This window comes from Pseudonaja textilis, chromosome 2 (assembly GCF_049901715.1).
Source record: "Pseudonaja textilis isolate UNSWEBS1 chromosome 2, rPseTex1.2, whole genome shotgun sequence".
Classification (NCBI taxonomy): domain Eukaryota; kingdom Metazoa; phylum Chordata; class Lepidosauria; order Squamata; family Elapidae; genus Pseudonaja; species Pseudonaja textilis.
Genome location: NC_141991.1, coordinates 192843861 through 192869344, shown reverse-complemented (window position 1 = coordinate 192869344; position 25484 = coordinate 192843861). Strand labels below are relative to the sequence as shown.

Sequence of the window (25484 nt, the reverse complement as noted above, 5' to 3'; positions counted from 1 at the left end):
AGTATGGGGGAGGGGGAGGACAGGCAACTTAATTCTCTGGGCCTGACTATATTAGTTTTCACCCCTACTACTGATAGGGAAGCGGTAGCATGCATGAACCAATCACCCTTGTTGCATCCAGTTACTTACACTCTTGCCCTTGACTGTGCCTCCTAGCAGTATCAGAAAGAATCATAGATAACTGAGGAAGATGAAGTCCAGAAACTCAAGTAACATAAACAAACCGGAGCTTGGAAGATCCCAATCATCCAAACAATCCCTCAGAAAGACAAATTGTGGAGCATCCCATCTGAGTTGGTGGACTCACTCTCAAGCCTTGCACATGCTTCATTGCTTGGGAGGTGTTGCAATTTTTTAAAAATTCTGATGGCAAAACACAGGAGGAAGCTGCCTACGGAGCCAGAGGCTTAGCGCAGCTACTGACCACATGCTGGTTTTCAAAAAAGGACAGGCTGTATGTAGCAAATATTTACTACAGAAAGTACAAGAATGGTACATCTCCCACACGCAGTTGCTTCCTCCAACCCCATTGCATCAGAGTAATTTGGAAACTCTCATAAGTAGCTTACTGTTAATCCCAAGGAGTTACTCGCTAAAAGTGATAAGACAGGAGTGCAATACATGATTAGAAGCTAAGCCTTTTTTTTCTTCCCTCCCCTCACTTACTTTCCTTGTGACAGTTAGCTTGCAGACTTATAGGCAGAAAGGACCAAATAAATTAATCCAAGAGAGTCATCCTGCTCCTGAAGCAAATCTCCCCAAAGAAGTTTTGAACATCGTGGATTGGTCCTGAAGGAATTCACAAAGAAGTCTCCAGAATAAATATAAAACGAGGTGAGAGATCTTCCATTTTCATTATTCATATATAATGAATAATCATTCCAATCAATCCTGGGTGGGTTATTTTTTTCTTTCGGGTTATAGAAACATTCCACTGAATCCCATTGGGGACCATTTTTATTCTTGTTCCCCAAATGATTTTGAACATTTTTGCTAAATTCAATTAAATATCATATATGGAATTAACAACCCTTAGAAATCTGCCAATGTTTGAGTTTTACATTTTCCATAAGGCAATAAAACCAACACTGCCTAGTCTTTCCCAGTCAAATATTCTCCAAACGTTGGGACACAATTCCCAAATTACTAGTCAGTTTGCCAATAGGCCAGAAGAGCATTCTGAGTGTCGTCCCACATAATGAGAATGAGATGATTGCCGTAATGTAATACATGATTGTAAAATTGTCTACTCACACTGAAGTCCCACAAAGTGGCAAAGTTCATAGCACTTGCTTCCTCGGCTCTTGGCACAGTTTTTCTAGGCAAAGACCCATATGCCTTTCCCATCAATGCCTGCATGCAAAAACAGGGAGAATGGTTTTCACTGTATTCACATCAATAATCCAATAGTGACTGAGGCTATTTTTTTTTAAATTGTTCCATTATGTTGGAAATCGAACATTACATGTTGGAACTGTCATATGAAATTCAACATGCAAAATCATTGATCTGTTACATCAATGTGATCTCAAATATTCATGACCCTTAGAACTGCTGATTTCGTATTGGGGAAGGAGAAGGTTGCTTTTTTTTAGTCAAGAAGTCATCTTTTTAGTCAAGACATTTTAGGAGGCAGGAGATCCAAGCCTTAAAGGATCACAGGTCTACCAAGAACCCAAGCCTTGATGATCTCACTGTTGGACTATTATAATGCACTCTACACGGGGTTACCCTTTACAAGCATTCGGAATATGCAGATCGCAGGATAGTTCTTGGGGCCACTGGGGTAGCCCATATTACACCACTGTTAAGCAAACTGCACATGTTGCCAGTTTGCTTCCAGGCTCCAATTTAAGGTGTTGGTTCTTATCTTGAAAGCCCTTCATGGCCTGGGTCCAGGTTATCTTAGAAACCATCTGACCCCCGCAATTGGATTGGCCCATCCCCCGGCTACTGCAGACAATCTAGGAATTCTGGCTGATGGGATCCAGGTGAAGAAACTTTTCTACCATGGCTCCTGGCCTTTGGAACATCATCCCCCACCCCCAAGGTTAGATCTTCACGTACCCTTGACCTTCCAAAAGGGCTTGAAATTTTGGCTAACTGGCCTGGGAGTTGGCAAGGAGGAGGGGGCATGTCATTCTGGAGGTGGTTAATGGGCTAAGATAAAAAAAAAACCTCTCTGTCAGCTCTGGGATTCCACAGCTGCCAAAGGAATGTTCTGTGAAAATGAAGGGGTGGAGGGGGTTGAAAAATTCAAGGTTATTTAGTAGGTTGCATTAGAAATTTCAACTACAAGTAATTGGTTTTCGTGATTAATGAAGTGTAGTAAGTGGGAGGAGATAGGGTGGAATTTGTGAGATGCTCTGGGAATGAATTTCAGTTTTGGAATCAATTGAAGATTATGCCTGTCTCGGAGTTATTGGTTACAATGGGCAATTTCTGGATGCCTAACACCTTCCTCTTCCCTGTGTGCATCTTGCTCCCTTCCCTCCATATCTTTTTTAAACCACACTCAGTGTTACTATTTATTGTTTTAATGTTTCACACTGTGTTTTATTAACAGTGAACTGCCTAGAGGTAGGCGACATATAGGTTCAATAAATAAATAATTAATAAATAAAATGAGGTTGTTAAAGCATGGCCTACAAAACAAACACATGGACAAATTTATAAAGTTTATTCATAGAAGATGTATATCAGAAAACCTTAGTTACCTAGGAATTATTTTAGCCCTGCTATATGTGCAAACAAACCCAAAAAATAAAGATGGAGGGAACTTCTCATTTTATATCTGGCATGCTCTCCAAATACAACATCAATCTCAGTCAACATAGCCAAAGACCAGGGATTTATAGAAATTGTAGGTCAATGTTTCCTAGATAGCTATAAGGTCCATTATAAGGGACACGGTGGCTCAGTGGCTAAGACGCTGAACTTGTCGATTGAAAGGTCGGCAGTTCAGCGGTTCGAATCCCTAGTGCCATGTAATGGAGTGAGCTCCCGTTACTAGTCCCAGCTTCTGCCAACCTAGCAGTTCAAAAGTATGTAAAAATGCAAGTGGAAAAATAGGGACCACTTTGTTGGGAAGGTAACAGCGTTCCGTGCACCTTCGGCATTTAATCATGCCGGCCACATGACAACAGAGACATCTTCGGACAACTCTGGCTCTTTGGCTTTGTAACGGAGATGAACACTTCCCCCTACAGCTGGAACCAACTAGCATGTATATGCGAGAGGAACCTTTACCTTTTTATAAGGTCCATGTGTTATTTTTCTTGGCATTTTGTCTGGCTTAATTGCACTGTATTTGCCCAGTTGTCACTGTCAGGCATTGCCTGGCATTAATGCATGGAGTGATGAGGGGCTTTGTTTTCCAGCCAGTTTATTGTATAACAGATGCTGATTTGGGCTAAGAAGGAATAACTGGACCCAAGGTCACCAAGAAATGTCCATGCCTAATGGAGGATAAGAGTTTGGGTTTTCCCCTCCTGGTCCAGCTCCTTTATCCACTGCGCCTAGCTGGTTCATAGGCACCTCACTGTTAAAACTGCTATAAAAAAAAATACTGTGCTAAAATTAAAACAAAACCAGCAGAGGTCTTTAACATAACTTAAACCAGACAACAAGGTGCAGATGGAAATGAAATTGTGCTCTCACCTCAGGCACCAAGACAAGACCAAAGGTCAGCCCAAACAGAACTATATTTATTCCATACATCCATCGCAAAAATATGAAATAAGATGCAACCGAAGAGCCAAAATGACCTGTGAAATATTCGGATAAAAGCAGATAAAATGACAAACTTTCCTTGTCCTTTACAAGAGAAAAACCTGATAAAATGTTTAAGTAGATTTAACAAATTGATATATCAGCTAATAACACTTTTCCATGAACATAACGATTTGAAAGAGCCTTGGTGGTGCAGTGGTTAGAATGCAGTACTGCGGGCTACTTCTGCTGACAACTGGCTGCTGCAATTTGGCAGATTAAATCCCACCAGGGTCAAGGTTGACTCAGCCTTCCATCCTTCTGAGGTGGGTAAAATGAGGACCCAGCTTGTTGGGGGACAATATGCTGACTCTGTAAATCGCTTAGAGAGGGCTGTAAAAGCACTATAAAGAGGTATATAAGTCTAAGTGCTATTGCTATTGATATGACAAAACCCACAGAAGAGTACAAATGTAAGCTTATATGGCAAACATTGGGCAGGATTTGGGGAAAAATAGTTTTCAGCATCCTGTATAGCAGGAGTGTCAAACTCAAGTCCTTCAGGCCCCGATGCAGTCCACAGGATGCTTATATCTGGCCCACAGGCCAGCCTAGAAATATCAAAGGGTTGGCGTGCGGTGCCTCTGCCACACCAAAAAGAAAAGAGAAAAAAACTGCAACAAGAGCTGAAGAAAGTAATACAGGTAGGAATCAGCAGTGAAGGAAGAGCATATTTTTATGAGTAGAGACAATTAGCACAGGCAATACTGACCTAGATAGAGATCAGTCTGACTTTTTCTTACAGGACATTGCCTTAAATATATTGGAGGAGAATAGATTGCAAATGCTTCCAGGAAAAATTAATTTTTTCTTTCGTTGTGTATGATTCACAGCAGCATGCCACTTATTTTTACCACAGGGACAAGGAGAGGAAGAGCATCAGTCACTTACTTTCAATTTCTTTTATTTTCATTTCCCACGGTATGCAGGCTGTTTTAAAATTCTCAAAATCACGCTGAAATTTCATCCATTTCTGAAAGAAAGATCACACTGCGCAGTAGCCCATTTGGATAACAATGGAAAGTAAAGGAAATGAGGGGAGATATACACCTCTCTTCCTATTTCTATAATGCATACACAACCCATTTGTCGCAATGGCTTTGGCAGTGATGTCTCTGTGGTATTCAGCAGGTTCTGACCAGTTCTGGAGAACCAGTAGCGGAAATTTTGAGTAGTTCGGAAAACCAGCAAATCCCACCTCTGACTGGAGATTTTACAGTATCCTTCCCCTGCCATGCCCACCAAGCCACGTCCACAGAACCGGTAGTAAAAGAAATTGAATCCCACCACTGCTTTCACCCCCTGAAGCCAGGTAGAGTTGTGCCTCTATCAAAATATTCGAACTGACCTATGCAGCTTAATATCTCTGTACAATGTGTTTTCTTTCAGAATGAAGACTGGATGCCTCACCGAAGCAAGCTGCTGTATTAATTAGAGATGTTATATAAATAGTTTCACCTATCTGTATACAGATATGTCCTCGACTTATGACCACAATTGAGCCCAAAATTTCTATAATAACCTCACTCTGAGCATCAAAAAGACCAAAGAATTGATTATAGACTTCAGACAATGCAAAGCAGAGCCTCTCCCACTATATATCAATGGAGATTGTGTGGAAAGAGTTCATAGTTTTAAATTTCTAGGAACTCATATTTCCGACAACCTTACTTGGTCAGTCCACACTATGGCCACTGCAAAGAAGGCCCAACAGCACCTGCACTTTCTGAGGCTGCTGAAAAAGAATGGTCTGGGTGAGAAGTTGCTGGTTATTTTTTACCGTTCTACCATGGAGAGCATTTTGGCATACTTTGTAATGGTATGGTACGCTGGATGCTCTGTAGTGGATAAGAAGATGCTCCAGAGAGTTATAAACACAGCACAAAAAATCATCGGTTGCTCTCTTTCTTCTTTGGAAGAGATTGCGAAGACCAGACTCCTCTCTAGAGCACTAAAAATCTCCACAGACCATCCTCATCCTGGTCATTCATATTTCGAACTGTTACCATCAGGGAGACTTTATAGGTGTCTTAAAATGAGGACTAATAGACTGAGAAACAGTTTCTTTTCCAAGGCAATAATTGTCTTGAATCAAACAACACATTTGTGATCTAGTCTATAGCGGTATTTTAAACTATTTAACTTACTAAATGTTTTAGATAGGTTTTAGACTAGGTTTTTAATTAGTATTATTATTATTTTAATTATTTTAATTTTTAAATACTTGTAGTGTGATTGTGATGTGGTGTTTGGGGCACTGTGCTGGAGTAGCTTTCAGATTTCATTGTATTCGTGGAATGCAATGACAATAAAGGTAAGTTCTAAATTATAATTCTATTGTTAAGCAAGACGTTGATTAAGTGAGTCTGGCCCCATTTCATAACCTTTCTTGCCACCGTTGTTCAGTGAATCACTGCAGTTGATAAGTTGGAAACCGAGTTGCTAAGGGAATCTAGCTTCCCCATTGACTTTGCTGGTGAGAAGTTCGCAAAAGGTGATCACAATGACCTTTGCTGGGACACAGCACAAGTCACAAACATGAACCAGCCTGCCAAGTGTGTGAACTTTGATCACATGATCATGATGATGCTGTAAAGGTTGGGCCTGTGAAAAACGATGATAAGTCACATTTTTCAGTACGGTTGTAATTTGAACAGTCACTAAACAAACAGTTACCTATTATCTAAAAGTTCTATTTCTCAGCTATTGTGAAAGACACTTAAAGCAGGAAGTTTCTGTGCCCTTTCAGTACCAATAGCTTTCACCTCCTGAAGCCAGGTAGAGCTGTGCCTCTATCAAAACATTCGAATTGACCTATGCAGCTTAATCCACTTTATTCTGTAAACATTTCTTTTCTTATTCCTAGATAATTTACTCTGGATGAATGTACTTAAAACTGCAGTTCTAAATACACATTGAAGTACTTAATGTTAGTAACCTTCATCAATACTTTGCACACTTCTTCTTTGGACTGTTTGCAGTGTGATTTCACTCAAACATCATCAGAATTTAATTCACTAATATTCAAGCCCTACCATCTGCAAGAAGCACTTGCTGATCTAGTTTATTTTACTTTTTTTTTTACTTTATTAAAAATATCTTATCATTTTTATTTTACTTTATTCCTTCTTTTTCATAAATATTATAGGTTGAGAACACCTATCTCTTCCAAGTTTAATTGAAGAACCAGGATGGTATTTTGCAGTATTTGCCTGATCCTGCTCTTTAAAAAAAAAAAAAAAGGCTAAATGCAATCTTAGTGAAAATGGAACTATTCAGTCTAGAAGAGGCATCTAGGGAGAAGGGAGTAATAAGCTATTTCCACTGAACTACTTCACAGTTTGAATAAAGAGAAAATTAGGCTTACTTTCATCATCATCACTTTATATGCATAAAACTTCTTTCCTTTGCCTTTCCCGAGAGCCCCTTCAAATTTTTCCACAAAACGCTGGGCATCTCTATAAACAAGTTTTTTTAAAGAAAAAAATACATTGATATTTCAGAAATAAAAAACATTGGTCTATTTGATAACAGGCTGAAAACAGTAGAAATCAGGGCAAGCTACTGTATATAAACAAGGAGCAAAACCCACACTCACTAGCACTGATGATGTTACCTAATTGGGTAATGAGATGTCTCCACAAATAACCAAGCTCAGAGAGCACCGAGGATTCCACAGTTAAACGTACTTGACACAGAATTCCTGACAGGCATGTTATGACATGTCTGTACTTAGAACTGTAGGCATATAAAGCTCCCTGAACACCTTGTAACATTTGAAATTGAAGTTCTGTGAACAAGCCATTGAACTAAACTGTTAAATAATGCCAAGTGTCACTTCAGCCACTTGCAAAAGCATTTAAGAAAAAACAAAAAACAGGCAACCTTAGACAGAAATGAGGTAGTGTCAAAAACAGAGGAAATACGGAAGTGGGTTTTCCATAAATCAGCATTCCGGATAAATTCTAAATAACCCAGGATGGACTCAAATGTACACCCTGAGTTAGCCCATGAAAGCTTTATTAAATTAAAGGAACTTTAATCTAATTACCAACACACACTACATCAAAGTTTCATTAGCCCATGCATAATTGTCCTTAAATGGCTTGGCTTAATAATTAATTGCAAGTGTAGGGTTACAACTCCCCAAGCATGTGGTGTCCAGTACTTGAAGCTGTTTCAATGTTGCCACAATGAGAATGAATTACTGAACTTAAGAGGTCACTGCTGAAGATTTGAATAGACGGGCCAACTTTTCATGATCAGGTCAAGAAGGATTCAGGCATCAGATGAAATCCCACAAGTGAGAAATGTTCTCCTGATGCTGATCAGTTTTAACTTTTCAGGTCATCTTTTTTACAAATATTGGATTTTCACAATGCCTCAGTTATAGCACCCTGAAGAGTATAACTGGAACATAATTTAAGGCAGATATAAGTTCACCTTTTCACCAGCCTGATTGGGTCTTAGCAAATGGTAGCAACTATCTTAAGGTGTTTAGTTGGATACTAAGCAGAGTCAGGCCTGGTTAATGTTGATTTGGAAGGCCTCCAAGGAATAGCCGAGCTGTCTAGACTGTTGTCAAGAGAAACCGCATGCCCATAGAGTCACAAGGAGGCTTGGTTCAAAAGAATGTCTACTTCTTATATTTTACAATTTCTACCGCCCTCAGTGTGTAGTGAATTAAAAAAACAACATGGGAGGAAGAAAAACAACTATGGGAGGAAGAATTTAAAAGCAATTGGAATTCACAGCTCAGACTCTAGGTTAATTATTACATAAATCAAGACCTTACTTCAAGATTTTCAGTTTCTTTTTCATATTCCAAGGCTTGTTTCGCAAAGTGGAAATCAGCTTCTTCTTCTCTTCCACAGCTTCTTTCAACTTGGCCAGTTCCTCCTCTGTCATTTCCTCTTCAGAAGTAGAATCTGAGCTTTGGGGGACAGACAAAGAGAGTCACCAACCAGAAGGGTATAAAACGGATGAGACCTTTCCTGAACAATTATGAGAAGGTCTAGAACAGGGGTATCAAACTCACATCATCATGTTGTCATCACACGACGTATCACAACTTTTTTCCCATTCGCTAAACTGGAGGTGGGCGTGGCTAGCACATGATGCATCCGGCCTGCAGGTTGGGAGTTTGACACCCCTGGTCTAGAAGTAGCTATATAATGCTTAACATTACTAGCTTTCTATGTTACGAGGTAAAAGAACTTCCATTGGCCAAATAAGTAAATTCTGAGTCAGCAGATACAAATCTTGAATATTGATAATGAACAATGATAATGAAACCAACCTCAAGACTGGGGAGAATAAAATCACATATTGCTTTTCTTAAAAATACATTGCACTTGCAATATTTACAACTTCCCTTGCAACAAAACAGAAACCGAGCAATCTTGAAGAAATTGAAGCAACATCCTGAAAAATTAATGAGAAAGCCAATTTTCCCATACCTGCTAAAATTCAATTTGGCTGAATTTTAATAGACGCACCTCAGTCGCTTGTTATCTACAAGCAATGTTGCTTATCTGAGGGATACCAGGAAAAAAGGGACTTCATGAGGGCATATGCATCCTTTTCTTCATCCTATTTTATGGCTAGAAATTTGAGAAACTGAAATCTCAGACATATAGAAGGATTTAGATTAGAAAAAGCAGACTTAACATCTCAGAGTCACAGTAAGAAATGTTCTACTAAAATATTTCAGGTAAAATGTATTTCCAACATACACAAATGTAGAAAGAGTGATGAGCTACTAAAATTTAAAAAAAAAAAAAGCAGAGACACTCCTAATAAGAACCTGCATCCAATATCAATACTATGATGAAAAATTTATATCTTTCCTCATATAGTTGAACTATAGCTCCCAGCAGCCCTCATCACTGAAGGTGTTGATTGGGAACATTGGAAATTGCAATTCATCATATCTGGATGACACATATTCCCTACCCTTTATGTATGCATCAATAGTCCATGAGTCTATCTGCAAGTAGAGCCTAAAAACTGAAGCTAGAAGGAAAAAGTCCAAAATATATCAGGACAAAATGATATCCTTCTTCTCATAAACAGAAACTTACTAAATTCTTGATAATGATAATTAATGATAATGGTTATGCTATTACTATTCTTCCTTACGACATTATGCCTATTAGGCAACACCAGATAAGCAGGAACCAGTAACAATAAATCAATAAACAAATCAAGGTTGGTAGGATAAACTACCATATACTGTATAAACTGCAAGCAAATTTAAGTTCCCCATCTACTCATGATGTTCCTATCTTGGTAATGAAACATCCGCAGAACATCAACAATTCTGTATTGAACTACACATATTCTCCACTATTGCAAATGGTGATCCTAAATGGCAATAGGAGAGGACAAATCTTTGTATGTGGAAGAAGAACCTCCCCCAAAAAACCAGAAGCAGAAACAAGCGTAGGAGTAAGGCTGCTAGTAGGGACAAAATACTATACAGTAAGAGTTATGTATTTACCACCCTCAGTAAACAAAGTGATTGTTCAACTAAAGGTCTCAGATTGTTTTATAAAGAACAAATATCGGTTAGTCTGTTGACTCAGATAATAATATCACCAAGGCAAGCACTATGAATAAGAAAAGAGTACCTTGATCCTTTTCTTTTTTTATCTTGGTTTTTCTTTTTCTTCTTCTCCTTCTTCTTGTCCTTGCTTATTTTGTCCTCATCCTCTTCATCGTCACCATCTTCCCTGGACTCATCCTTAATCTTCTGATTTTCTCTGTTCTTCCTGGTCTTGTGGGCTTCCCCCTCGGATCCACTGCCTTCATTCCCACCATCTTTCCTCCAACGTCTCCTGTATCTTCTCCTGCGTTCTGCAGCCGTCTCTTCTTCATCCTCATCCTCTTCCTCGGTTTCATTTTTCTTTCTTTTGGATGCTCCTTTCTTTTGTTCAGATTGTTCCTCTTCATAGAAAAGAAGAGCGAAACCCTCAGTTTAGTCAGCACAAAAGGAACCTGGGCTCCTTTCTGTCCTTTATCCCAGATATAATTGTTATTTTCACAGTACAATCTCATTCCATGAATGCATTGTTTGGTAGACATTCGTAATACAATGGTTGAGATACAGCTCCCACAATTTCAAGGGTGATCATTTTCTGAGAATTTAACTTTATCGTCACATATTTTAAACTACAGCATTTCAGTCTGAAATTAGATATTATTGCCAAAGTAGCCAATTGTGATAGGATGACTAAGCTAATATTTTTCTCTAGAAGGGTTTTCATGAATTCAGTGCTCAACAGTGCATCAAACAGTGCAAAGTACTGGTGACCTAAAGGACATCTAAAGTACGACTCTGATGACTTTGTTGCCAAATTAAGCAGTACATTATGAATTTACTCAAAACATGGTCAGTTCTATCAATGCTGAAAGCGTTGATTATGTTTAGAAATCATTCTCTTCATTCTCTGCCTGCTTCCCACAATACATGACTCACAAGCTACCCAACTGCATTTTAGCTAGGGAGTTGTGAGAACCCAACCCATGTTTATGCTCAATATGTCTTGTAAATCAAGCCACACCCACAGAACCGGTAATAAAAAAAATTGAATCCCACCACTGTCCACAACGTAAGTTTTAGAGTAGTTACCTTCTTCACTTTCAGTGGCATTGTCTTCCTCATTTTGCCCTTCAATATCCACTGTGGAGAAACAGCAGATATCGTACACTGTGATCTTTTGAAAGAAGAGGATAAATTTCACACATATTAATTGTTATGTACACCAAGGTGGTTTCCAGCAGGTTCTGACCAGTTCTGGAGAACCGATAGCGGAAATTTTGAGTAGTTTGGAGAACCGGCAAATACCACCTCTGACTGGCCCCACCCCCATCTATTCTTTGCCTCCTGAGTCCCAGCTGATTTTAAGAATTAATGTCAAGGTGTGTTCAGTGGTGAGACTGAGCAAATAACAACTTCTGTGAAAAAGCTTAACAAAGAGAGTTTGGACCAAAAGCCCTTCTGAGATCCAGAGGAATTTGCAAGTCCTGAACCAAGCATAAAGGCACACAGAAGTTTACTAATAAGCTAATAATCAAAGCAGAATTGAACAGACCCTCTTCACAACCAGTGAGGGAAGAGTGAACTCCAAGACTGATAGAATGTTCCCTGCTAATAGATAGATAACAAGGGAATATTTGGTTGAGGAGAGGGAACGATCCAAGGCTAACAAAAAACATTTTCCACAGGAGATGAGGAAAGAAGAAGCTCGAGAAGGCCTCCGACAGGTTCAAAATGTCCAAGAAGTGCTGAAGTCACACCAAGTAGAAACACGATTTGCTGGCTCAGGATGAAATTCAAGGAGACAGAATGCAAAAAGGCCCATAGGTCCAAGGTCAGTGGAGAATGAAAGAATGGATTGCAGGGAGATGTTTCAGGAATCGGTAAGAACTGTAAGGCTCAGAGAAGGAAAGAGAAAGAAGCAGACCAATTCGCAGGTGCCAGTTCTGCTCATAGGGAAATTCCTGACCACAGTTAAGATTCCCCAGTTGCAAAGGAGAAAGAAATTGAATCTTCCTTTGTGATTTTGAGTGGGTGGCAATGGTGTATCCAGGTACTGAGTGTCCCATCAGACTCTCCATCTGACTGGAAAAAAATATAAGAAATTAAATTTAAATTGGACCCAAAAAAAAGTACAGAGGGAAAGGGGTACGTACACCTTCTCTTCCTCGAAGCTGCAATCCATATCCAATTCCAGAAGCAACCCATGGCTGCTGTTAAAAAATAACCGTAGACCCCAAACATTCCAAGTGGCCTTGACTTTGGCACTCAAAATTGTTTTAGTTGCACATGTGCAGATTCATCTTTTTCTAATAACATTTAAGATGTTTACCTTCCTTCAATCATACCACGTTCTATTGCTTTCCCTTTTCTCGTCCTCTGAAAGAAGCCTAGCCCACCTGAAAAATGCGACGGTGTGCATTTTCATCGGTTAAAACAAAAGATTTGATTTAGCAGCATCCTTGCTACTTCATTAAACGAAGAGTGGAAGGAATGTTACAAATCATGCCACTGCGAAAAACAGAGCCACATTTCATCTTGTTTCTAAATTTGACAGCTGAATAACATACACATACATGCGCGCGCGCGCACACACACACACAAAGAGAGAGAGAAATACATGCATACATATATTGTGTGCATACAAAGCAGAACTTCTTTCTAAAAAGTCAGTAAGATATTGGCCATGGGGGGAATTTGTCTATATACACTTTCTGTGGGAAGCAGTCATTGGTCTCCCTTTGCAATCTTTCAGTCTTGTCAACTTTACGATGTGTGGACTTCAACCCCCAGGATTCCCCAGGCAGCATGCTACTTTAGAGGGACGAGGACAAACATCTTTCAAGAAATATTTTCTCTGTTGGAATAAGGCATTATCTGTTATTAGCAGCAATTCCTTCACTGGTAGTTCCAGAAGGACAATTCTCTTGGAAGTACTGTGTTCTAAAACTAATGGAATGGCTGCACAATGGATTTGAATGAGTTCAAGCTTGAGGTTTATGATATGTATCACCACATACACTAAAGCACTGGGTTCACCTTCATCAGGCCTGTCACACTAGCGGCCCGTGGGATGGATGTATTACATGCAGGCCACAGCCAGCCTGGCTCCGCAAAAGCAAAAAACATTGTGATAGGCCACGTCACATGATGCAATTGAGTTTGACACTCCTGACCTACATATCCGTGTACAGTCCTTGGTGCTCTCTGAGCTTGATTGTTTGCTTGCAGACGTTGCATTACCCATCTAGGTAACATCATCAATACAAATTTGTTCCCTATTTATGTATAACAGCTTGCCCTCTCGGTTTTGGTGGGAGCTGGTTTTCTCCTTGATAGTTTTTCGATTAGAATATCATTCATCGTTTCCAATTCCTACCATTTAAAAAAACATATTTCCAAACCACTCCTTTTCCCATCATATAAAAAAACAAATAAAAGAGCAAATGACAGAGAGACTTGTTTTCCAATGGCTGAAGAAGACAGCTGAAGGCTATAATGATCTCATAAGGCACCTGTGATGACACAGGGTGGAATACAAAATAAACACAGTCACAAAAAACAGGTAAAGCCCCTTTTATTCCTTCACTTTGCTTCCAAGCTCCAAATATCATTGACTGGAGACAAAAAACTCCCACACAAGCAGTTACAAGAAGGAGGAAATGCCGTTTAAACTAAAAATGCCTATAAATTATAAAGAGTAAAAAACAACACAAACCAGGCTAGATAAGGGCTTGAAGATGTCCACAGATATCAGAACACACACTGGGAAGGATGCCAAATTCAGAGAGGAACAATAAACTAGAGATATTTCCATGCTTTGTTTCCTGCACTTGCCCATACACATGTCTGTCCTCTTATCCAATTGTAACAGCTGCAGCCCATAAAGAGGACCAAGGCCCTCTCCTCCCAGTAAACCATGTCTCTCCCTTATCCTCTCCTCCTGCGTGCTCCCAGGATGGAGAGGGGATGGGCCTGGGTCCTCCTCTGACTGCCCAGCCAGCTTCTGCCCTTCCCCAGCCTCCTCCACAACCTCCAGAGTCACACTTCCACTCCCTGTCGGCTGTTCCTCCTCTCCCTCAGAGTCAATCTCCACCAGGGGCATGACACCACCACAGCAGCTGTGATAGTCAGTGATGAGTAGGGATTACTGACATTTCTCTCCTCCCAAAAGTGAAGGGGAGAAGGAAAGAAAGGACTTGTGGACTTCAACTCCCAGAATTCCCCAGCCAGAATGGGTGGTTGAGGAATTCTGGGAGTTGAAGTCCATAAGTCTTAAAGTTGCCAAATTTGGGCACCCCTGCTCTAGCCCATTCCTCTCAAATGTACTAATTAAGGATGCTCCAAGTTCTGAAGAAGAAACTGGATCCCAAATGTTGTACACACAAGAAACCGAATTGGTATGAATGTTTCCATTAACCTTTTAATATCTACCATTGGACTGAGCGAAGTCGTCTTGGTTAAGAAACACCATATCAGTATCCTTGGGGAAAGACTAATTGTAGTTCCAACCTTGCTACTGTTATTTTTATTACTTCTGCTGCTAAATTTATTAAGGGTTTTTGTCGTATATCTCATACGAACAACGGACGCGAGTCAGTGACTTGGTTCAGCTCATTTATTGGGGTAAAAACACAAGTGGGGAGAGTGGGGAAGAAGCGCGGCTTAAAAGGGCTTCTGCTGAGTGCTGCGTAATCGGGTGCGTTTTGAATGCGCCAGCGATCGGCTCAGCCAATCGCGGTCGATTCGAGCGACCAATCAGTGCCGCGCACTCAGCCAATCCGTGGCCGTGCGCTTTAGCCAATCCGGGCTGCGGTTTCGAGTATGCAGATGTCTGTACAGAACACCCCTCCCCTCTTGGTTTGGTCCTATGTGACGTAGTCCCGTAAGTAGGTGGGGCTCCGTATTTTCCGACTTGACTTGCGCTGGTCAGTTGTCTCCTGTTTGTCGGCCGGTTCGGGTGGGACTCCTGTCGCTCTCCGCCTCGTTGATGGAACCGCCTGGAAGGGTGAGTCAGGCCTCTCGCCGCGGCTCCCTCCTGGTCTTCCCGGGTCGGTCGAGCTGCTGGCTTCGCTGCTCCCGCTCGGCTTTTCCGGGCTGGTTGAGCTGGCTTGGCTGCTCCCGCTCGGGCTTCCGGGGTCGGTTGAGCTGGCTCGGCTGCTCCTTCCAGGTGAGGCTTCGAGTGGGTCGCTCTCCGGTTCTTCAGATGGTGAGTACTGCTGGTTCCTTTTCGGGTGGGTTTGTTCTTTTTGTTCTTTGGGGCTTCCCTCCCCTCTTGGTTGGTGTCTTGCCGGTTTCCTTCTGTACCTGGTGTCTGCGTGTCGGTTGTGTTTCCGCGGTGGCTCTTGATCTCAGTTGGTCGATGTGGCGTTTCCACGCTCGTCCATCAGCTGTTTGGAGCGGTACGAGTGGGCCTGTTGCTTGGGTGATCGTTGCCGGTACCCAGAGGGGTCTCCGGTGAGGTTTTTGCGTGAGACCTTGTCTCCCGGTGAGAATGTTCTGTGTTTGCTGGTAGAGTCAGGGGGTCTTTCCGGGTTGTATGTGGGTGCAGGCGGTCGAGCGGGATCGCAGTTTTCTTCCCATTAGTAGCTCCGCTGAGCTTTTGTTCGTTGTGGTACTCGGGGTTATGTGTTGAATTAGGAGCATCCGATTAATCTTGTCCTGTATGTCCCGGTTTGATCTTTTGAATGGTCTTTTTGTAAATTGAACCATTTTCTCCGCTCTACCGTTCGCCGCGGTGCACCGGTGCCGTTAGTGCGTGCCGGATCCCTCGTTCTGCTAAGAATTTCTCGAACGGTAGTGCGGTGAACTGGGGGCCATTGTCTGATACAATGACATCAGGAGGCCGTGGGTTGCGAAGAGTTTGCTGAGTTGTCTGATGACGGAGTCTGTGGTGGTTGTCTTCATGTTGCTTACCTCCAGCCAGTTGGAGTAAGCGTCTCGGTTACCAGGAAGGTGTGTCCTCTGGTTGGTCCCTGAAGTCTCGTGGATTCGGGACCATGGCCCCCTGGGGGTTTCCAGGGGGGCAGCTGGGGGGTTTGGTCTTGATTCCTGGCACTGCTTGCAGGAGGCTACCCAGGCTTCGATCTCCTTGTCCATCCCTGGCCACCAGGCGTGGCTTCTGGCCAGGGCTTTTGTCCTGATGATGCCGGGGTGCCCTGGGAGCAATGGTGGGGTCTAGGCTGAAGGATATTGGGGGGCCCCGGTACTTGCCTGGATTGCCGTCGAAGACCTCCTGGAACTCGGCAGCGAGCTGTTCCTCCCAGTTCGCCTCGGCGGCTGGTTGGTGCCGGTCACTTCTAGTCCCAGCGGCGCAAACCATTGCAGTCCCAAGAGGCTGGGGCAGTCTCGTTCGGCGACGGTTAGCGGAAGTATCTCGGTGCGCCCTTTGAAGGTAACCTTGAAGTGCCCGGTCCCTACCACGGGAATGCGATTCCCCTGGTAATCTTTAAGGATGAGCGTCTGGTTCTCCAGCTCGTGCCGCTTCATGGAAGGTACCAGTCGCTTAATTTCCCGCCACGCGACCATGGACAGGTACGATCCGGAGTCGACCTCCATTTGCAGGGGCGGTCCTCGATTTCGACCTCCACGTGGACTTTCCGGCCGTCCCAGTTGGAGGAATGGCCGACGATGACCATTTGGTGGGTTTCCGCGCTGGCGGCCTTCGTGGAAACGGCGGCTCCTCGATTCCCGCTCCAGCGGCTCTCACCGTCCCGATCGCGGTTCCTCGGCGGGGTGTTGTTGCGCCTGGCACTTTCGCGTCTCCGGGGTGGTGTCTCGGTGGCGGGGCTGTGGTTCCTCTTGAAACGGCAGACCTTGGCGATGTGTCCCGTTTATCGCAATGGCGGCAGATCGCGTCAAAAAAACGGCATTCTGACCTTGGGTGCTCCCCGCAGCGGCACACTAGAACTTCGATTTTCGGTTCCGTGGTTCGCGCCTGTCTCGTCCCGTCTGCAGGCGATGGGCGTCTTCCTCGTCGTCTTCCGATCCGGAGGGGACTCGAGTGTCGCCGTGGTGCGTGGATGTGGCAGCGCCCGGGTAGTTGTCGTCGGTCTGGTTTTCGGTTGTCGCGGCTGCGGCGGCCGTTCATGCGGTGCTGGTTTGCTTCAGTTGGGCCGCTGATCTCCGGGTTGCTTCCGCCGCTGTGGCTTCTGCGAGGCATCGGCGAGGCGATGTCGCCTTTCGCCATAATCCGGCTTTGCAGGACGGTGTCCCGGAGGCCGAGGGCGATGCGGTCCCATAGAGCCTCGTCTAAGTCGGTAAACCCGCACAGCCCTCCGAGGTCCCTGAGTTCAGCCACAAATTTGCTGGCGCTCTCACCCGGCTTCTGGTGCGGCGATAGAATTCGATGCCGCCGAATGAGGGTGGGCACAGCGGAGTGCGTAGTGGTTCCTCAGCAGAGGTTCGAGATCGGCCCAGTCCATGATCTTCACATCGATCGGCTTGCAAGGGCTTTTGCCATTTTGAAGACCCGCGGGCCGCAGTGTGTGAGAAAAGCGGCTCGTTTCTCTCTGTCCATTTGCGTCCTTGAGATTGCTACTCTCTAAGAACATGAGGAATCTGTCGATGTAAGATTCCCAGTCCTCGGTAGCCGCGTTGAAAGGAGCGGGTGGCACGTTGCCGCTGGCCATGTTGCCGGTTGCGGTTCCGTGGGCCACGTGCGATGTGGAATTTTGTTAGAATCCCACCCTCGTCGCCAGTGTCGTATATCTCATACGAACAACGGACGCGAGTCAGTGACTTGGTTCAGCTCATTTATTGGGGTAAAAACACAAGTGGGGAGAGTGGGGAAGCGCGGCTTAAAGGGCTTCTGCTGAGTGCTGCGGCCAATCGGGTCGTTTTGAATCGCCCGCGATCGGCTCAGCCAATCGCGGTCGATTCCGGCGACCAATCAGTGCCGCGCACTCAGCCAATCCATGGCCGTGCGCTTTAGCCAATCCGGGCTGCGGTTCGAGTATGCAGATGTCTGTACAGAACACCCCTCCCCTCTTGGTTTGGTCCTATGTGACGTAGTCCCGTAAGTAGGTGGGGCTCCGTATTTTCCGACTTGACTTGCGCTGGTCAGTTGTCTCCTGTTTGTCGGCGGTTCGGGTGGGACTCCTGTCGCTCTCCGCCTCGTTGATGGAACCGCCTGGAAGGTGAGTCAGGCCTCTCGCCGCGGCTCCCTCCTGGTCTTCCCGGGTCGGTCGAGCTGCTGGCCGCTGCTCCGCTCGGCTTTTCCGGGCTGGTTGAGCTGGCTTGGCTGCTCCCGCTCGGGCTTCGGGGGTCGGTTGAGCTGGCTCGGCTGCTCCTTCCAGGTGAGGCTTGAGTGGGTCGCTCTCCGGTTCTTCAGATGGTGAGTACTGCTGGTTCCTTTTCGGGTGGGTTTGTTCTTTTTGTTCTTTGGGGGCTTCCCTCCCCTCTTGGTTGGTGTCTTGCCGGTTTCCTTCTGTACCTGGTGTCTGCGTGTCGATTGTGTTTCCCGCGGTGGCTGTGGGATGGATGTATTACATGCAGGCCACAGCCAGCCTGGCTCCGCAAAAGCAAAAAACATTGTGATAGGCCACGTCACATGATGCAATTGAGTTTGACACTCCTGACCTACATATCCGTGTACAGTCCTTGGTGCTCTCTGAGCTTGATTGTTTGCTTGCAGACGTTGCATTACCCATCTAGGTAACATCATCAATACAAATTTGTTCCCTATTTATGTATAACAGCTTGCCCTCTCGGTTTTGGTGGGAGCTGGTTTTCTCCTTGATAGTTTTTCGATTAGAATATCATTCATCGTTTCCAATTCCTACCATTTAAAAAAACATATTTCCAAACCACTCCTTTTCCCATCATATAAAAAAACAAATAAAAGAGCAAATGACAGAGAGACTTGTTTTCCAATGGCTGAAGAAGACAGCTGAAGGCTATAATGATCTCATAAGGCACCTGTGATGACACAGGGTGGAATACAAAATAAACACAGTCACAAAAAACAGGTAAAGCCCCTTTTATTCCTTCACTTTGCTTCCAAGCTCCAAATATCATTGACTGGAGACAAAAAACTCCCACACAAGCAGTTACAAGAAGGAGGAAATGCCGTTTAAACTAAAAATGCCTATAAATTATAAAGAGTAAAAAACAACACAAACCAGGCTAGATAAGGGCTTGAAGATGTCCACAGATATCAGAACACACACTGGGAAGGATGCCAAATTCAGAGAGGAACAATAAACTAGAGATATTTCCATGCTTTGTTTCCTGCACTTGCCCATACACATGTCTGTCCTCTTATCCAATTGTAACAGCTGCAGCCCATAAAGAGGACCAAGGCCCTCTCCTCCCCAGTAAACCATGTCTCTCCCTTATCCTCTCCTCCCTGCGTGCCCCAGGATGGAGAGGGGATGGGCCTGGGTCCTCCTCTGACTGCCCAGCCAGCTTCTGCCCTTCCCCAGCCTCCTCCACAACCTCCAGAGTCACACTTCCACTCCCTGTCGGCTGTTCCTCCTCTCCCTCAGAGTCAATCTCCACCAGGGGCATGACACCACCACAGCAGCTGTGATAGTCAGTGATGAGTAGGGATTACTGACATTTCTCTCCTCCCAAAAGTGAAGGGGAGAAGGAAAGAAAAGGACTTGTGGACTTCAACTCCCAGAATTCCCCAGCCAGAATGGGTGGTTGAGGAATTCTGGGAGTTGAAGTCCATAAGTCTTAAAGTTGCCAAATTTGGGCACCCCTGCTCTAGCCCATTCCTCTCAAATGTACTAATTAAGGATGCTCCAAGTTCTGAAGAAGAAACTGGATCCCAAATGTTGTACACACAAGAAACCGAATTGGTATGAATGTTTCCATTAACCTTTTAATATCTACCATTGGACTGAGCGAAGTCGTCTTGGTTAAGAAACACCATATCAGTATCCTTGGGGAAAGACTAATTGTAGTTCCAACCTTGCTACTGTTATTTTTATTACTTCTGCTGCTAAATTTATTAAGGGTTTTTGTCGTATATCTCATACGAACAACGGACGCGAGTCAGTGACTTGGTTCAGCTCATTTATTGGGGTAAAAACACAAGTGGGGAGAGTGGGGAAGAAGCGCGGCTTAAAAGGGCTTTATTTATTCAGTTTTAGATACAGGATACAGCGCACTGGAGACAATTTGCCAAGATCCAGTTGAAACATGGAGCTAACTCTGAGCCAGCTGTCAAGGAAACAAGGCAAAAGCTAAGGCAGATGAAGTTCTGTTGCAAGGACCAGATTATTGTCAATCTTTCTCTTTTAACTTGGTAAGTAAGACACACAGGAAAGTAAATTCCACTGAACCCAGTAAGTATGCAGTCATAATAAGTATGCTTGGTGTTACAGTCAATTAGTCTCAGATATTTCATAATTGCAATAAACTTTCTGAATTTCAGTTAATGAAGACAAGTCCAGTGTGTTGTTTACCAAAAAAATAAAAGCTAAAAATTAGAGAGAGAGAAGAGAAATTCATCCGAAGAATGTGAATGTTACTCTAGATATTTTCATTAAATTGAGTTTTGGCACAAGTTTTAAAGTTTTTCTGATCTTAAAAATCACTGGCATTCGTATAAAATGAGCTGATGCTTCAGAAAGAAGAGAATCTAGTATGGAAACAAAAAAAATCAGAACTCAATTTATTTTTGAAATTAGCTACATAACATTTACATGAAAAAGTATACGTTTTCCTTCAAAGAAATAATTATTGTCTAATGCAGTATGAATCAATGTTAATTTGAATTATCTTTTTTATTATTTATTGCTTTGTATTTTTGAAAAAATACAAAAGGTGGATAACACAATTGAAAGAATCAAGTACAATTGATGGAATACGACTGGATAAACAACAAATCTAAAAAAGCAAAAAAAAAATTGTAAAACATTTCATATCCATTTTCCGTTGAATGTTGAGCTAAAAATGCTTGGTTAACACAGTCAAAATCCTTAAAAGAAACTGTAGGTTTTACACAATACATTAAACCAGTTCAGTAAATTCTACATCAAATTCTAAAACCTAAATTTTGGATGTGGCACGATTCTCTATATAGGATTATAATCTAAAAATGGTTCCCAATGAGAATTAAATTCTATGATGTGTCTATTTTTTTTAATACAGAGTTATTCTAAACATTGAGGAAAGTCCCACAATGACTATGAAAGGGGGAATCAAAGAACTTTTCCAATAAAAGATATAGAAAATCTTACAGCCATTAATACAATTTAATTTAGTGTAGTTTGAAGGGATATACAGTTTGGTGAAATTTAGTCAAAGAATCTTTGGTTGCAATGGGATTACAATTTTCAAAATTTGCTCCATTCTACATTAAATTATTTTCCAATACTGTTTAATGTTACACCAGATGCGGTTTATATTAACCAGACACAGCGTGAAAAATGCTGCAATTAAAATCTGTGATCCAGTTTCACATGTGGTTTTTTTTTCCAGAAAGAGTACATCTTCTTTTCCATAGTAAGCAAAATCTTGATCCCAACTAGCATAATTAATTTGCATGAACAATTTCCTAGAAAACCAACTTGTAACACCATAAAACCAGATGACTTTCAGAGTAAAAATACCCTGCTGGTGTTAGCATGCTTGAAAAACTAACATTTCTCCCCATCTCACGACTGCCAAATTGCTTTGTTGTAATATAATATATGCAAAGTCATGCCTGTACTGAGACTTTAAGCTGAGCCCAAACTATGTTTTTTTGCTTTCTCCTCCTCTCTTAGATGGAACAGCTGCAGATGCAAAACAAGGAACAGCCAAGTTTTCATAAGCAAGGAATGAGACCACCAAAATGAAAAGAGAAAGCCAGAAGCCATAGGACCAAAGTAGATTTCAGAGGGAAAGCGTGTTCGCTCAAAGAGACTTGGGGTCAAAAAGGAGTTCTCCATATAATCTCCATCACACCAGGATTACGCACCTAAAGACTGCAGGAATAAGATATATAATTAAAATTGCCATTACCATTACTTGGGGAGGCCGTTGGCTTCTCACGTCTAGGCATGGTGACTGTATTTCACAAGAGTGGTTGAGCTGCTGCCTGCATTGGCAATGATCAGGATAAGTAGCTCAAGATAAAGTGTCTCGCATATCAACATAGTTTTGTCTGCCAGTGAAAGGGTCCTACTGCAATTTCATTCTCTGAAATTGAAGAAGGGACTAATTTCCCTGGTCATCCATTTTTCATGAAAGTTTAGTTTATCATGTAAGGGCAGCATAAAAGGGTCAAGAGAGTTGAAGGGTTTCTCTCACTTCGTTTCTTTCCCACTCCCCTCGAACAGAATGAGGATATTACTTCTGCTACGGTAGGAAAATTTCTAGAAGAAAAAAAAAAGTTGGCATGGAAAGGCATAGCAGAAGATACTACTAAGAATTTGCACAAAGGAAGAATCAGAGGAACTCTGGAGGCATTTTCTCGCTAACATCTTACAGTGTCTTCTAGAGCTTTCCAGTCATTGTTGTGCCAAAATTAGAGTCCAGTAATTAGACAGGCTTCATGTCATTTCAACAATAGCTAGGTGATACTATAAAGACATTGTAAGTCACTAGTGATGACATTGCACAAGAATGACACAAAATAAATTACAACAGTGTTTTTCAGCTTCTGATCTGCAGACTCCTGCAGGGTGGGGCACAATGTCAACAAAGGGGATCCATGGAGGCTTGAAGAAATATTACAATTTAATCTTGAGTTAAGTCATGGTAGTCGGTGACCATGGTTGGTGGCCACAAAAGGTATTTATTAAAGGGGGTGAAGAAAATGTTGAGAATCACTGAGCTAGATGATCATTCATTATATATCTAGTCCAGCATAATGTCATAAATGCAGTTGTTCTGCATGTGCATAAAGATCAAAACAGGATTCCAGGCCAGTGAAAGAGCAGACATTCTACATACAAAGATAATGAGTTAAAAAGAGCTATCAATAGAATTATTTTCCTAAAACCCAGTAATGCTATCTTAATTTGGTGCTCTCCAAAGATACTGACTTTGCAATCCAGAGTCCTCAGCTGGTAGCACATCTGTTGGGTTCTGAAAGGCTGCTTTGGAAATGCCACCAGCCAAGGTAGGCAATATGGCAGAGATGCACAAATGTGTGGCTACACTACAACTCTCAGATCTCTCAGCCATACCGGACAAGCTGTTTGGAGTCATCTGCTACCAACATCTAGAGGATTACATATTCCCAATCCAGCAGTACTCAGAGACAACAGCCTGACTCAATGTAAAACAGTTGACTGAGTTTCATTCCCCACAGAGCAGGTTGGCAGTTTTGTATTCTTTCAGAGAGATTCAGAGCAAAGCCAGTGTATTCATGATTTAACTAGGACAACACATTTAAGATTCCTAAGTAACCTACACAAGCATATTGAAACAGCAAAAAAGCCGAGTAGAATCGGAATTTTATTTGATTCATTTGATTTTGCCAAAATAAACTTTTTTTCTCCCCACTGGAAAGAAAAAAAAATCCTTAAAAAATAGCAAACAGTAATAAAGGCAGGATATAATTAATTAATTAATAAAGCAAAATTAAAAGATCAATCGATTAAGGAAAATATATTATGAATGCAAACATCTTAAAAAGTAAAATAGTATATATTAGCAAAAACAACAACGCCCGTTCCTCTCAAAACCAAAGTAAGATCCAATTTCCTTACAATTTGATAGGAGGAAAAATGCAGTGTCAATCATCTTTATTTCATGCTGATGCATATTTTTGATAGCTGACTTATAACTGAAATCTAAGTCCTTTTTTTAAAAAAAAAAGTACAGCATATTACTACCTAATGATCCAGTGACAGTCACTTGTGAAGTACAAAAGTTCCAAGATTCCTCATACCTTTCTTTCACCACAAAGCATCCAAGACCATTTCTAGATTAGGTTCTACCTTTCTGCCAGAAAGTTTCTAGGGGAAACTAAAATGACGTCTGACAGTCTGATAAAATATAGAAAAGCATCTCTTTTTTTTCAAATTCCAAAGTATGAGCCAGCTAAAAACAGATCACGCAGTCTTAGCCTATAAGGGTCAATAACAGCTGGAGAGAACAAAAAAAACTGCAGTGCAGTGGTCTAGACCAGGGGTCTCCAACCTTGGCAACTTTAAGACTTGTGGACTTCAACTCCCAGAATTCCCCAGCCAGCATAGGTGTCTCAGCATGGTTGGCTGAGGAATTCTGGGAGTCCACAGGTCTTAAAGTTGCTGGCTGAGGAATTCTGGGAGTTGAAGTCCACAAATCTCTATCCAGAGGTGGTATTCAGCAGGTTCTGACCAGTTCTGGAGAACCGGTAGTGGAAATTTTAAGTAATTCAGAGAACCAGCAAATACCACCTCTGGCTGGTCCCGCTCCCATCTATTCTCTGCTTCCCGAGTCCCAGCTGATTGGCTGGGTCTTCTTTTGTTGCCCTGCACAGGAGAAAGGAGCTGGAAAGCAGGTTAGTGGGGTGAGGAGGGAATGGGATTTTGCAGTAACCTTCCCCTGCCATGGTCACCAAGCCATGCTCACAGAACTGGTAGTAAAAATATTTGAATCCCACCACTGGTCTTAAAGTTGCCACAGTTGGAGACCCCTGGTCTAGACAACAAGCCACACTTTAACCCAACATTCAAAGGAAAGCAAATAGGATGCTACACCATGGGAAAGAATTTCACACATATGGTGATGTTTACAAAATATTTCTGGCTGCAGTAGGATCAGCCTGTCCTTGGCAAGTGGAGTTATTTAGAGAAAACCTTCAGTGAAGACCCCAGGTGATAGATAGATAGATAGATAGATAGATAGATAGATAGATAGATAGATAGATAGATAGATGGATGGATGGATGGATGGATGGATGGATGGATGGATAGATAGATAGATAGATAGATAGATAGATAGATAGATAGATAGATAGATAGATAGATAGATAGATAGATAGATAGATAGATAGATAGATAGATAGACAGATGACAGATAGATAGATAGATAGATAGATAGATAGATAGATAGATAGATAGATAGATAGATAGATGGATGGATGGATGGATGGATGGATGGATAGATGATTGATAGATAGATAGATAGATAGATAGATAGATAGATAGATAGATGATAGATAGATAGATAGATAGATAGATAGATAGATAGATAGATAGATAGATAGATAGATAGATAGATAGATAGATAGATAGAATCATAT

The 25484-nt window shown here is 42.3% G+C and overlaps 1 protein-coding gene across 1 annotated transcript in view; it reads right to left on the bottom strand.

Annotated features, from left to right (window-relative positions):
* Positions 1-23437, bottom strand: part of TMC1 (transmembrane channel like 1) — a 60582-nt gene extending 37145 nt beyond the window's left edge. The window contains exons 1-10 of the mRNA XM_087923214.1: positions 23296-23437; positions 17128-17704; positions 16545-16728; positions 11405-11489; positions 10404-10719; positions 8567-8704; positions 7139-7229; positions 4663-4744; positions 3661-3767; positions 1255-1353 (exon numbers count right to left, since the gene is read on the bottom strand). Of these exons, the coding sequence (XP_087779340.1) occupies positions 1255-1353; positions 3661-3767; positions 4663-4744; positions 7139-7229; positions 8567-8704; positions 10404-10719; positions 11405-11489; positions 16545-16728; positions 17128-17704; positions 23296-23437 (1821 nt within the window). The remainder of the gene's footprint in view (positions 1-1254; positions 1354-3660; positions 3768-4662; positions 4745-7138; positions 7230-8566; positions 8705-10403; positions 10720-11404; positions 11490-16544; positions 16729-17127; positions 17705-23295) is intronic.
* Positions 23438-25484: the final 2047 nt, after the last annotated feature.